The following is a 15,280-nucleotide window of genomic DNA, read 5'->3' on the forward strand; positions in this document are numbered from 1 at the left end:
ACTTCCTCCAAACTAAAGGAGTTGCCATGGGCACCCGCATGGGCCCCAGCTATGCCTGCCTCTTCGTAGGATATGTGGAACAGTCCATCTTCCGCAACTACACTGGCACCACCCCCCACCTTTTCCTCCGCTACATCGATGACTGTATCAGCGCTGCCTCGTGCTCCCACGAGGAGGTTGAACAGTTCATCAACTTTACTAACACCTTCCATCCCGACCTGAAATTCACCTGGACTGTCTCAGACTCCTCCCTCCCCTTCCTAGACCTTTCCATTTCTATCTCGGGCGACCGACTCAACACAGACATCTATTATAAACCAACTGACTCCCACAGCTACCTGGACTACACCTCCTCCCACCCTGCCCCCTGTAAAAACGCCATCCCATATTCCCAATTCCTTCGTCTCCGCCACATCTGCTCCCAGGAGGACCAATTCCAACACCGCACAGCCCAGATGGCCTCCTTCTTCAAGGACCGCAGATTCCCCCCAGACGTGATCGACGATGCCCTCCACCGCATCTCCTCCACTTCCCGCTCCTCCGCCCTTGAGCCCCGCTCCTCCAACCGCCACCAAGACAGAACCCCACTGGTTCTCACCTACCACCCCACCAACCTCCGCATACAACGTATCATCCGCCGCCATTTCCGCCACCTCCAAACGGACCCCACCACCAAGGATATATTTCCCTCCCCTCCCCTATCAGCGTTCCGCAAGGACCACTCCCTTCGTGACTCCCTCGTCAGATCCACACCCCCCACCAACCCAACCTCCACCCCCGGCACCTTCCCCTGCAACCGCAGGAAATGTAAAACTTGCGCCCACACCTCCACACTCACTTCCCTCCAAGGCCCCAAGGGATCCTTCCATATCCGCCACAAGTTCACCTGTACCTCCACACACATCATCTATTGCATCCGCTGCACCCGATGTGGCCTCCTCTATATTGGTGAGACAGGCCGCTTACTTGCGGAATGCTTCAGAGAACACCTCCGGGCCGCCCGAACCAACCAACCAACCCAATCACCCCGTGGCTCAACACTTTAACTCTCCCTCCCACTCCACCGAGGACATGCAGGTCCTTGGACTCCTCCACCGGCAGAACACAACAACACGACGGCTGGAGGAGGAGCGCCTCATCTTCCGCCTGGGAACCCTCCAACCACAAGGGATGAATTCAGATTTCTCCAGTTTCCTCATTTCCCCTCCCCCCACCTTGTCTCAGTCGGTTCCCTCAGCACCACCCTCCTAACCTGCAATCCTCTTCCTGACCTCTCCGCCCCCACCCCACTCCGGCCTATCACCCTCACCTTGACCTCCTTCCACCTATCCCACCTCCATCGCCCCTCCCCCTAGTCCCTCCTCCCTACCTTTTATCTTAGCCTGCTTGGCTCTCTCTCTTATTCCTGATGAAGGGCTTATGCTCCAAACATCGAATTCTCTATTCCTGAGATGCTGCCTGGCCTGCTGTGCTTTGACCAGCAACACATTTGCAGCTGTGATCTCCAGCATCTGCAGACCTCATTTTTTACTCAAAGATAATACCATGCACTAAAAATAGTAAATGTTTGTTTTAAGCAATTGCAAAAGGGAAACTGATTCACCCCTTCCCACCTGATCTCATCCCAATAATGTATGCAATTACTCATGTACATGGCAAGTGCAATGAGAAATACTCAAATAATGACCAGCAATTAAAAGGGAGCAAGACAATGTAACATAAAATTCAACAATGTTTTCTGTAGGCAATTTCAGAATGCAAAAACAAGCGCAAAATTATCCTGAACATTTTCTAGCATAAAGCTTAGTATAATACTCTTAATATATTTGTTCATTCAAAACTAAAACGATTCAGTAAAGTTTTTCTACACTGGATTGGGATAAAACTCAAATTATACCTATTGACAGCTACAGTAGGTTGTACCAAACTTATTGATAGCTAAAAATCGCAATTTGCAATAGGCAAAAGTGTATTTATCAAGTCTGGCCTCAATTCAGACATTGCAGTTTAAAGAAATCTTGACCTTATAAAGCTTTGCAAACATCTACTAAATGTTAGACATGCTGAGGTAGAAATTCCTGCTTTCTCAGTCCAAATGGGAATTCCTACTTTCAATTAAATGAATTGTGTTAAGTTTATCAAGTAGCTAACCAACACCCGAATATGCTAGAATCATGGTTCAGTCATACAAATTATATTACATTAGGTAAAACTCAAGAACTACAAGTTGACTTCCATGGGTCTCCTCATAATTCTGCAGTCAGACTCAAGATTTAGAGTCAGAGGTCTACAACACAGAAAAAGCCCTTTGCCACATTGATAAAAACAAACACCTAACTATATTAACCTCATTTTCCAGCACTTGGCCTTATAGCCTTGCATGCTTCTGATTTTCTGAGAATTTCAGATTTCTTGACTGTGCTAAATGAACTACCAATTAAGGTGTAGACATCTCTTGGTACAATTTTTCACTGTAAAAGGGTTAGCAATTGGAATTGTTCTCACTGTGATCCCCTCAACAGAACAAGTAACAGAAAAATGACTTAGTCTGCTATGATAGTCGTGCTCAGTGAGCTTGTCACTAGAACTCAAATGTCAGGCGGACACAAAAGATGTATGTAAACCAAAATAATTTCTGAATGCTGCAACAAAACGTTAAAATGTTTGATAAACTGAACTGAATTTAAATAAAAACCAAAAATGTGGATGCTGGAAATCAGAAATAAAAACAGAACTTGCTGGAAAAGCTCAGCAAGTCTGGCAGCATCTGTGGAGGAAAAGAAAAATCAGTGTTAACGTTTTGGGTTGAGTGACCCTTCCTCAGAACTGGATTTACACTTGGTCCATATGGGGAGATATAATTTACACATTTCCAAAGTCATGTACTTTGGATTCAACTCTACAAGACATTCCCTTACTGATGCCAAGTTTTGCATCACTATCTTATGGTACTTCTATAATTTTGAGAAATAAATTTGTATGCATACTAAAATATTTGTAGTCTCAAACTTCTAAGAAATATGGCACATTCTAGCATGTGCTTGGTACAGGAATAAAGAAACCTCTAGCAGTTAAAGTCTGAGGCAGAGTCTAGAACTTTAGTGTCTTTATTCAAGCATATGTTTAAATGATCACTTAGTATTTTGGATGTATTTTAATTAATTATTAAGTTATATCAGTTAGTGGGCTTAAGAACTCATATGCACATAAAAACGACATTAAGGACTGGGACCACAAATTAAACTCAACCCAAACTAATGGGATTAAAATGTAAAGCCTTCCTTTGATGCCTGAAAAAAAATTTGCTACAATTCAAAACTGGGCAATCTCAATCCAGTTTCTAAAGGAAGCCTCAACTGCAAAAAGGTAGCAACCTCACGCAGAGATTACAGAATGGCTGATGGGAGAAATAAAATGGTGATGAAAAAATATGCTCCTGAGGCTGAATCTATAAGTAGGACAATCTATATTCTTAGCACAGATTCCATCCCAGCACTCACTGAACACTACTAATAAATAATCCTGGAGCAAATTACTGCAGATGCTAGAATCTGTACTATAAACAAATAATGCTGGAAGTCACACTGTGTCAGGTAGCATCTGTTTTCCAATGATACTGCCTGATGTGCTGTGATTTCCAGCATTTTCTGTATTTGGAAATATATAGCCCACTTTTTTTCAAAAAAAATTGTTGCCATTATTTGATAGTACACTTTTGACTGCTCTAACTTGTTTGGTTTACAATAAATTACTGCACTTTTGCAACATAAAACCATAAACATCTTGTTTATGCTGAACTGGAGAATGTTATTGAATGTGGATTTCAGCATCATATCATGTAACCTATAATGCTCTGTTGCACAATTGTGTGGAACTGTTTGTGCCCATCTAAGATCACTATGGGCAGCTTTTGTGCCTCTGAAAAGTTAGCTTCTCTTTGATCACTAAGCCCGATCAGTGGGTCAGATTTTATTTAAACAAATAAAAGGTAGCTCCTAACATCAAGTTATTTATGTTTTAGGTCTTCATTGCTAGGAGATTTCTCTGAAACTATGGAAACAATTAGCATATACAGTATGTTCTTTTTCTAAGCTTCTTTGTATAAAAGGTAAGACAAGACGTATCCATGTGACACACCCATACTGGACTGGACACAGAATTTTTCAAAGATCTCAACAGTCCATAGAAATGAAAGTTGTAAAAAAAAATCTAAGACAATGTTCAAAAATTACTCATAATTCACAGAGTCTACCTTTTTTTGTGCGATGCTCTGTTACACATAAAACAAAACATTGCTTCAGCTGCCTCTTTCAAAGAACATACTGATCGCACAGTGCTTCCAATGTGTTACAAGAATTCAGAGCAACTACATCTGCTTAAAGGAACACAAAACTATACTCTACATGGTACACATTCCTTACAAAGTAAACAGTGATTCTGACTAGATATCAGAGCATTCCTGCTTTAAAATAGGTAAATGGATTCTGGTCATGTGATGTACATTATTGGACTCTATCTTTTTTATCCTCCTCATTTTTTTTTTAATTCATTCATGGGATGAGAGTGTCACTGGCTGATCCAGAATTTATTGTCGACCCCTGGTTACCATTGAGAAGACTGTGGTGAGTGCTTTCTTGAACCACTGCAGCCCATTTAATGTAGGTATACCCACAATGCTAATCAAAAAGTAGTAAGATTTTGACCCAGTGACACTGAAGGGGAGTGTGCCTTGGAAAGGAACTTGCAGGTGGTAGTATTCCCACATGTGTACTGCCCTTGTCTTTCTTGATGGTAGTTATCACGGGTTTGAAAAGGGCTGTCTAAGGAGCTCGAAGATAGTGGCACTGGCTACTTTGCCTTGGGTGAAGTCAGCTTCTTGAGTGTTGTAGCTGCAATCATTGAAGCAAGTGGAATTTCTGGCTCTTGATTTATGCCTTGCAAATGGTGATAACAGCTTTGTGGAGTTAGGTGGTGCATACTAACTGCAGATTCTAGCCTCTATCCTGCTCTTGATACCACTGTATGTATTTAGCTACTCCAGTTCAAATACTGGTCAATGATGTCTCCCAGATATCAACAGTAGGGTATTTAGCAATGGCACTGTCAAAGGGTGGTGGTTAAATTCTCCCTAGTCAGAGATGGCCTTGTCTGACTTATTTGACTCAATTATTTGTAATTTATCAGACCAAACCTTTGCATTTTCCAGGACTGTTTCAGCATCTGAGGAATGATGCTGAACATTATGCAATTATTGGCAAACATTCCCACTTCTGGCCTTATAACTGAGGGCAGGTCATTGATAAAGCAGCTGAAGGTAACTGGGTCTAGGACACTTCATTGAGGAGCTCCAGCAGAGGTGTCCTATAGCTGGAATGACTGACCTCCAACAATCACAATCATCTTCCATTTTACTCGAAGCAACAAAGATCTCCTCCCCTACATAATGCCAATCGAACCTCATTTTGCCATACAATGTTAAATGCTACTTTGATGTTGGGGCAGTCAGTTTCACATTCTCTCTGGAGTTCAGCTCTCTTGTCCACACTTGAATCAAGGCTATAATGATGGCCCTCTGTTGGGCCTGGTGGAACCCAAACAGAGCATCAGTGAAGCAGGTTATCCAGTGCTGCTCAATAGCACTTTTGATGACATCTCCTATTAGTTGCTCGATGATGGATAGCAGACTAATGGCAGTAATCGATTGGGTTGAATTTGACCTGCTGTGTGTGTGTGTACAGGACGTACCTAGGCAATTTTCCATATTTTCAGGTAGATAATGTGTTGTTGCTGTACAGGTACAGCTTGGCTAGGGGCACAGCAATTTCTAGAGCACAAGTTTTCAGTACTACTGCTCAAATATCTTTGCAGTATCCAGTGTTTACAGCCAGTCACCTGACATGGACATTTCTTGCTGCCAATAGTTGACACAGAAGTGAACCGAAAGACGCCTCCCATATCTGAAGGGAGGTCAGATAGTCCTGTTACATTAAACCAGTCCAGCAAGTTTAGGCAACAATTTTGCTTTTGGTAAAGCACAGGCCTCACTCTGATGTGCAAAGTTAACCTAGCATTGACCTCTTCTGACTGTTTGAACATCTGTCAATTAAACACAATTGTAAGAGTTAAAGATATCATATTCTATTCTATTGACTTCAAACCATAGTCACAGGTTCTGCCAAATGTATGAAAATATTATCCAGCCATCCTATCTCAGCATTCTGATTCTATTGATGGCTACAGTGTGCAATATAAATAAAGAAACAAAGAAAATTTACAGCCCAGGAACAGGCCCTTCGGCCCTCCAAGCCTGAGCCGATCCAAATCTACTGTCTAAACCTGTCACCCAATTCCAAGCATCTGTATCCCTCTGCTCCCCACCTACTCATGCATCTGTCCAGACACATCTTAAATTAATCTACTGTGCTTTCCTCTACCACCTCGGCTGGCAATGTGTTCCAGATGCCCACCACCCTCTGTGTAAAGTATTTGCCACGTGTATCCCCCTTAAACTTTTCACCTCTCACCTTGAAAGCATGACTTCTCATTATTGAATCCTTCACCCTGGGAAAAAGCTTACCTTTATCTACCCTGTCTATACCCTTCATGGTTTTGTAAACTTCAATCAGGTTCCCTCTCAATCTCCTTTTTTTCTAATGAAAATAAACATAACCTACTCAACTTCTCTTCATAGCTAGCACCTTCCATACCAGGCAACATCCTCACAAACCTTCTCTGCACCCTCTCCAAAGCATCCACATCCTTTTGGTAATGTGGCAACCAGAACTGTACGCCATATTCTAAATACAGCCGAACCAATGTCTTGTACAATGTTAACATGACCTGCCAGCTGTTATACTCAAACCCCATCCGATGAAGGCAAGCATACTATATGTCTTCTTGACCACTCTATCCAGCTGTGTAGCAACCTTCAGGGTACAATGGATCTGCATTCCCAGATCTCTCTGCCCATCAACGTTTCCCAAGGCTCTTCCGTTCATTGTATAATTTGCTCTTGAATTAGATTTGCCTAAATGCATCACCTCACATTTGTCTGGATTGAACTCCATCTGCCACTTTTCCGCCCAACTCTCCAATCTATCTATATTCTCCTGTATTCATTGACAGTCCCTTATGCTTTCTGCTACTCCATCAATCTTTATACCAACAGTGCCCTCTTCCAGATCCTTGATGTATATCACAAGCAACAGTGGCCCCAACACTGACCCCTGTGGAACACCACTGGTCATCTTTCTCCATTTCAAGAAACTCCCTTCAATTACTACTGTCTGTCTCCTGTTGCTCAACCAGTTCTTTATCCACCTAGCTAGAACATCCTACACACCATGTGACTTCACTTTCTCTATCAGTTTACCATGGGGAACCTTATCAAACGCCTTACTAAAGTCCATGTATATGACATCAACAGCCTTTCCTTCATCTTCAATGTTTGAGAGAAGATTTGTAGCTCAGGTGCTCGTTGTTGTGGTTCTGTTCGCCGAGCTGGGAATTTGTGTTGCAGACGTTTCGTCCCCTGTCTAGGGTGACATCCTCAGTGCTTGGGAGCCTCCTGTGAAGCACTTCTGGATGTTTCTTCCGGCATTTATAGTGGTTTGAATCTGCCGCTTTTGGTTGTCAGGTCCAGCTGTCCGCTGCAGTGGCCGGCATATTGGGTCCAGGTCCATGTGCTTATTGATTGAATCTGTGGATGAGGGCCATGCCTCTAGGAATTCCCTGACTATTCTCTGTTTGGCTTGTCCTATAATAGTAGTGTTGTCCCAGTCGAATTCATGTTGCTTGTCATCTGTGTGTGTGGCTACTAAGGATAGCTGGTTGTGTCATTTCGTGGCTAGTTGGTGTTCATGGATGCAGATGTTTGTCCTATGTAGTGTTTTGTGCACTAGAGAGGAAGAAAAAGACAACCAACTCCCATTCCTAGACGTGATGGTAGAGACAACACCGAATGGAGAATTCAGCACAAAGGTATACAGGAAAGCCACACACACAGACCAAGTCCCGAGATATAAAAAGCAACCACTCCAACACACACAAAAGAAGTTGCATCAAGACACTATTCAAAAGGTCCACAACACACTGCAGCACACCAGAACTGCAAAAAGAGGAAGAACACCTTTACAATGTATTCGCAAAAACTGATACCCGCGCAATTTCATCAACAGATGCCTAAGGGAAAGACAATGGAACGAAGACATGTCGCAACCCAAAGGACTAGCCACACTACCATACATCAGGAGCATTTCCGACTGACAGCCAGACTACTACAACCACTAGGACTCATAACAGCACACAAACCAACAGCCATTCTCAGACAACTCACCAGAACGAAGGACCCGATACCTAGCATGAGCAAAACCAATGTAGTGTACAAAATCCCATGCAAGGACTGCACAAAACACTACATAGGAGAAACAGGAAGACAGCTAACGATCCGCATCCATGAACACCAACTAGCCACGAAATGACACAACCAGCTATCCTTAGTAGCCACATACCAGATGACAAGCAACATGAATTCGACTGGGACAACACTACTATTATAGGGCAAGCCAAACAGAGAACAGCCAGGGAATTCCTAGAGGCACGGCACTCATCCACAGATTCAATCAATAAGCACATCGACCTGGACCCAATATACCGACCACTGGAGCGGACAGCTGGAACTGACAACCGAAAGTGGCAGATTCAAACCACTATAAATGCCAGAGGAAACATCACAGAAGTGCTTCACAGGAGGCTCCCAAGCACTGAGGATGTCACCTAGACAGGGGACGAAACGTCTGCAACACAAATTCCCAGCTCGGCGAACAGAACCACAACCTTCCTTCATCTATCGACATGGTCACTTCCTCAAAGAACTCTGGTAAGTTATGATCTCCCCCACACAAAACCATGTTGCCTATCACAGATAAGCCCATTCTTTTCTAAATATAAATAGATCCTATCCCTCAAAGCTACAAAGTTAAAGTTCTGTGTTTTATAAATAAATCTATAAGCTTCACAAACTATTTTCCAAACTGATAAAAGAAGTGGGAAACAAGAGTGCGCTTAGGGAGGATAAACACGTGGAGGCACCTCTTTGCAGAATTCATGAAAACAGGTCTCCATCCAGTCTGTACACTGGTCAGTGAGTAGCACAGTAAAATCCAGAAATTGGTCATTGCAGAAAATAGCCTCTTAAATAATGTTCATTATTTCTAAACAATCATCATATTTTGAGTGACCGTACAACACTCTCTCTGCAGATTATTTGTATTATTTACCTGAAGCATTAATTCACAATCTTCACGTCCAACAAAAATCATCTCTTTCGGGAGTCGGTGGCGAGAGCCACAACTGCTCACCAGAAACCAAGATGTCACACTCATTCTTAGTGTCTTAGGACTTAATTTCCACAACTTAACATTCTAAACAAAGAGAAAAATACAACAGATGATTCTTAGTCATTTGCTTTCTTTCAGTTATGTTTATAAAATAATTAAGGCGAAATAAGAAATTATTGTCCCTTTGAAATACAGAAGTAATAAACATCAGGAACTAATTCTTGTTCAATATTTTCTATTATTTAGACTTGTCAGTGTTAAATGTGCAGGTTAAAATAGTAACATTCTATAATTATAAAACACTCTTGAAACTCTAAAAACAAATTTGAAAGAATTGTTTGTTCCTAACATAGTATTTCCAATTGAAACATTTATATAAATGTAACCAGAATTGTATAACATTCGATTTCTTGGAATGATTACACACAGTACAGAGCATTCCCATCAGGCATTAGGGTTTTGAGGCACACCATTACTGTCTTGAAATCATTCAGATTTTTCTATTGCATTTGTTTTCCATGTGCATTTCGTGGTCAATGTTTAAATACTTTTTGCCCATAGCTGATGTGGTCAGAGTTTTGGGGCATTTGTGGGCAGCATTTGCAATCACTGTGTTCATGACATGAAAGTAGGTCGCTCTCTTCAGTTCCCACCCAGATTTTCTTTCAATTATTTGCCACATGGAACTAAAAGAAAACCAGCCCTATCAGATGGAAAACTGCAGCTGAATTATTAATTTATTCAAAACGCCGATGAAAATGTAATACGGGTATTTAGCTTTTTTATATACACATACTTTGCATGATTTTTACAAATAACTTGTTCAGATTGATTTAGGTGTTTTTATATATAAGTGAAATTGAAAAATAAGCTGCAAACAAGGATTGAGAAATCTCACTGGATGCATCCTCCATGTATATGGCTTTTTATGTTGAAATCAATATTAACAGGAAATATCTGCTGGATAAACCTATAAAATGTATGAAAGAAAGCCCAGCAAATATAACTCTCGCGAGATTGCTAGATCAATGTTTCTTTTAATACATTAATGTACATATAAATGTATATATAAATCTAAGAACTGGGCGTTTCAAAAATACAAAAAGAAAAGCCAGATCCTCCTGACAAACTGCAGCATAACCCTGCAATTCTGATTCTCTAGTTGGCCTTCTCTTTCACTGAATATGGAAACAATTCAATGCACGAACAAAACAAGCAATGGCCTTTTACACAATAACAAGTAGTAGCAGCACCGGGACGAGGGACACCGCTTTAGCCAGGCCAAGCCCGGCTCTCCCTCGCAGACAGCCGCGGGGGCGGACAGGTGATGCTACTGCCGCCGCCGCTGTGGGGACCCAGCCCCAAGGCCGGGAGCCGGCTCCTCCAGCAACCCTCCACAATGAGCAGCTTGACAGGGCCGAGCCCCCGGGAAGGGAACCGACTGCGAGCGGCCCGGGCCGGGGAATAGAGGCCGGTTTCCCTCCCCCCTTCCCCCCTTCCCTACCCCCTTCCCTACCCCCTTCCCTACCCCCACCAGCTCCCACCTTCGCTCGGAGATGAGCCGCTCCCTGCTACCGCCCTGACGGAAGGACAGACCGCGGTGCCACATCAGCCACGGCCCGGGAGCTCCCAGTGTAGCAGCCGGCCCCCGCTCGGCAGCACCTGACTCCCGGCAGCCGGGGTGTGCAGTCCCTCACAGGCTGGAGGGAGGGAGGCGGTGCACAGTCAGCCAAGCCCTCCCTCAGCCCATGATGGTGCCGCAGCCCTCCACCATGGCGATTTACCTGCTGTGCAAGATGCAGGGAGCACCAGGGAAATCTGAGACACCACAACACGTAGACGTACAAAGCATTGCCTCAGTCTGATTTCGTACAGCACAGTGCCGGGTAAGATGCTGTGCTCATTTGTCGCTGGACTTTGCCCTGCAGCCAGTGTGTATACATGGTTCTGCTGATTAACACCGCGGGCAGATACAGTGTGGTGACCGGTCCCGAGAGTACTGTCGGCCTGCCCAACGTTTACAGTCAGGAATGAAAGGAGGTCTGTCCCACTGGTACCTGCATTGTTTGGCGGCGGATGGTACCGTGGCGAGACATTCACATCAATCCCCAACTGTTTATATTCCCACTCCCCCCCCAAGACAGTGAATAATGTCAGATTTGAAACTCTAACCAAAGTCAACGGTGGAGATCTGCAAATACTAAAACAGGCATCAAACCCAACAGCCTCTGAGAAGGTGAAAGTGGTTTTATAATAAACGGATTAGAGTTGTCTTGTTTTGGGAAACTGGACGAAGCGAAGACATTTATCGGAAATCATGACACGAATATGTTGAACAACTATTATATATTTTCTCTGACCTGGAGAAAGACTGCACTCTTGCTTTGTAACATATGAAGGGCTTATGCCCGAAACGTCGAATTTCCTATTCCTTGGATGCTGCCTGACCTGCTGTGCTTTAACCAGCAACACATTTTCAACTTTGTAACATATATCCTACCATCCATTGTAACATATATCCTACCATCCATTGAATGCATTCGGTAAATGAACACTACCAGTTCGACTTGTTTTTCTGCTTTAGAGCTCCAAGTCTTAGTGTCTTATTACATCGGTGTCTGGCTTATACCCAGTCCACAGCGATCGATCAAACTAAATGGGGATATGGTTCTTCGTTTTTAATAACCAGCATCTCCTTTATTCACGACAGATTGTGTGTGTGTGTGTGTGTGTGTGTGTATCAGTAGAAAGTTACAAACTCCCTGTTAATACTAAAGCGAATTTGCTTCAAGTCCGAAGTGAGTCGTTTGATACACTACAGTAAATCAACATTGTCAAATTCTAATAGCAGAAACAGAGTCACTTAACTAGCCTTAATTTAAAAGTATCAGATTACAAGATTAATATAACGATTTTCTTCTCTATTATTCCCCCAATATGAAATCCTACCTTAGGCCTGTGTAATAACAATTATAATTCCACAACTTTCTCCAGAGCATGGGGCGCTAGGCGTCTCATACAAAAAAAAATTGAACAAACGCGTGTTGTTGGCAGAGCACGCTGGCTGTCTTAAAATAAACCCTACCCTGAAATCATGGTTCCAAAATGAAAATAATATATATTATTACTCTGAAACCACAACTTGAGAATGCCGTGACAAATAAACTTTTGCCATAGTTCTGGGCGTCATGAGTTACTGTGCAATCAGTGGTCTGCCTAGCGATAGGAAGTGCTGGTTCAGGGACAGATGTCTGTTCTGGAGCAGATTCAAGCAAACCGACGTGAACTTTAAGCGGAAGAAATTCCAACTTATTCACTGAAGTGAGCAGCAGTGTGGCAAATATATTCCGCCACGTAAGTTAGGTGTTGCAAACGGATACACTTATTTGTGCCTCAAACCCAATTTTTATTCATTGTTTTAGAATTGCTCGTCAGAACTAGCCGAGGAATTATTTATTATGTAACCAGTTTCCAAGTGGTGAGATAATGATGTTCCACCCTGCTGTGCATGAAGAAGGGAGCGGCATTAGTCACTGAGAGACAGGTGCCAATATTCTCATTCAAGACTCGAACAAAAACTCACCTTGAAGCCTCCCAGTTGGAAGCAGAATTTCGCAATTTTGCACCCTGTAGGTTTACTTTAAAAATACTTATTCCAGATACTTTGAAACAACATTTTTCCGTAATTTCCCCCCTCCACACCTAAGTCAATCGGTAAAGAAATGCGAAAGAGAGGGAGGGAAAGAAAATTACAGTTTATCTGTGGGGAAATCATTGGAAGCTATAATTAAGAGCAGAGGACTGGAGTTTCCGTTAGTTTATGCTGAGCTTATTAGCACAATAGACTGAACCTATGCAAACACAAAAGTGCGGAAAACTCTGTAAAGTATTATAAACATAAAGTTGAATTCCTGCCATCTTCAGCCTGCTTTAAACGTAATTTCCCCTGAAGCTGGTCCCACCCACATCAAAATAATGAGGGGCGAGTTTCTATTTACTACAGCAGTTCGAAGAAAGATTTTTGAGCTGACGTGAAGAGTTTACTTGGCGCACGTTCACTACAGGCACATTTTAAAGGTTTTGTGCATTAAAAATAGTGAATTTATCTAGAATCAAGCTAGTTGACCCCAATGAAACTAGTAAATGGTCCAGTATAGCTTTAAATTATGATTGGAGATTAAGTACACTATTGTCTTTCAGCGGCATGAAACCGCTTTCGTTACTGCTATCAAAACCAGCAATATTTGTAATGCAAAGAAAAACAAACAATTTATGACATTGCAATGAGTGGTTCATGGAAGCATTTAGGTTTGTGTTAATGCAATGCATTTTAACGGAAACTTGAGCTAATAATCTCATCAGTTCAATTTCAAGCACAATTTGTGTCTGTTTATAAACTGTGGTAGAAGCTGACACCTTACTCTGATTGACTGATTACCGAGAGAGATCTGTTGTGATTACAGGACCAACTGCCATTCGCAACATGATGATGGCCAACAAGCCCAACTGATCTTGTTTTTGGTAAGGAAATAAATAATAGACAGAAGACAAACATACTTTCTACGGTCTCCCAGAAGGCATTCAACAAACTTTCACATTATACTCTAGCCGATTGTAAGTAAATCATTGATCTGGTTCCAAAACAGAAGATAAGGACAGCAGACATCTACTCAAAGAAAGTGACTGTGGTGTACTGCAAGGATCTGTGCTGGGACTTCCACACTTCACTATATTAATTATGTTGACAGCATAGATGTTTTCTATGCTTCCCATGTTGACACAGTAGTGTAGATATTACACAAACTATGAAGAGACAGACAGATTAAACAAATGTGGGGAAGGAGCTGTAGTAGTTAGATTGAAGTGCAGGCACATGTAAAGCCATCTACAGTGGACCAAAATGAGGTTCAATCCTGTATTTTTAAATGGTAGAAAGCCAAGTAAGCATAATCCTGAAAAAAGGTTCATGATACTAAATGAGTATTTTGCATTCATGTTTACTGGACAGAAGGATATGAAAGATATAGTGAGAATTTGTATAGTGTATACGCAGGTAGGGAAAGAGTTAAGTTTTGAGGTTTTTTGAAACAAGAGCTTCAGCTGAGCATGACTTGGATCAGATCAGAACTTGCAGTTAACGTTGGGGTGCTGCAGGCAAGGGTAATGGGTTAACAAGGTGGAAAAGCATTCATTATGTAGAGCCTTTTAACAATATTAGAAGCATTCAGTATGTAAGGTCAGCTAACAAGGGGAAACGTATCCATTGTATGAATCTAGTTAACAAGGTTAAGAACATTCATTGTATAACAGTAAAGGGCTTAGTCTCTGCTATTGATACTCTTTGATTGTAATGGTCACCCAGTTAATATGTATGTTGCCTTATCTGGATACTCCTCCCTGTAAAATGACTATATAGTTCATTGAGAAAGTGCTGTTCCAGAGAAGACATAGAATTCACATCTCTGTGCACATGGGCAATTGTTCTCTCTCCGTCCAGGGCCCAGAATAAAGATGAAGGAGGTAAAACTACACTGAGTCTCTGAGTGTTTTGCTTCAACTGAATGGGGACAGGATGACAATAGAATGTGGTGAAATAGATGGTGACATCTTGAAAAATGTCCATATTACAGAAGAGGTGATGCTGAATATCTTAAAATGCATAAAGGTGGATTAACCCCCAGGACCTGATCAGGTGTACCCTAGAATTCTGTGGGAAGTGATTTGTGAGCCACTTTTTAAGGTATTTGTCTCATCAATCATCACTGGAGAGTGGCTAACGTGGTGCCATTACTCATGAAAGGTGGTAAGGAAAAGCCAGAGAACCATAGACCTGACATCGGTGATAGGCAAGTTATTGGAGGGAATCCTGAGGGACAAGATTTACATGTATTTAGAAAGGCCAGGACTGATTAGGGATAGTCAACATGGCTTTGTGCATGGGA

General features: G+C 42.3%; 1 protein-coding gene across 7 annotated transcripts in view; it reads right to left on the minus strand.

Annotated features, from left to right (window-relative positions):
• LOC132818313 (centrosomal protein of 170 kDa protein B-like) overlaps positions 1–11,318 on the minus strand; it is a 95,342-nt gene extending 84,024 nt beyond the window's left edge. For 5 of the 7 annotated variants that reach the window (XM_060829201.1, XM_060829197.1, XM_060829200.1 and 2 more), the window contains exons 1-2: positions 10,883–11,097; positions 9,279–9,422 (exon numbers count right to left, since the gene is read on the minus strand). In XM_060829201.1, coding sequence (XP_060685184.1) covers positions 9,279–9,383 — 105 coding nt within the window. In that variant the 5' untranslated portion in view covers positions 9,384–9,422; positions 10,883–11,097. Of the gene's footprint in view, positions 1–9,278; positions 9,423–10,882; positions 11,098–11,122 lie in introns of those variants that run through there. The other 2 variants (XM_060829196.1, XM_060829195.1) reach the window with 2 other exon arrangements.
• Between the last annotated feature and the right edge of the window lie 3,962 nt (positions 11,319–15,280).

This window comes from Hemiscyllium ocellatum, chromosome 8, assembly GCF_020745735.1.
Source record: "Hemiscyllium ocellatum isolate sHemOce1 chromosome 8, sHemOce1.pat.X.cur, whole genome shotgun sequence".
Classification (NCBI taxonomy): Eukaryota; Metazoa; Chordata; class Chondrichthyes; order Orectolobiformes; family Hemiscylliidae; genus Hemiscyllium; species Hemiscyllium ocellatum.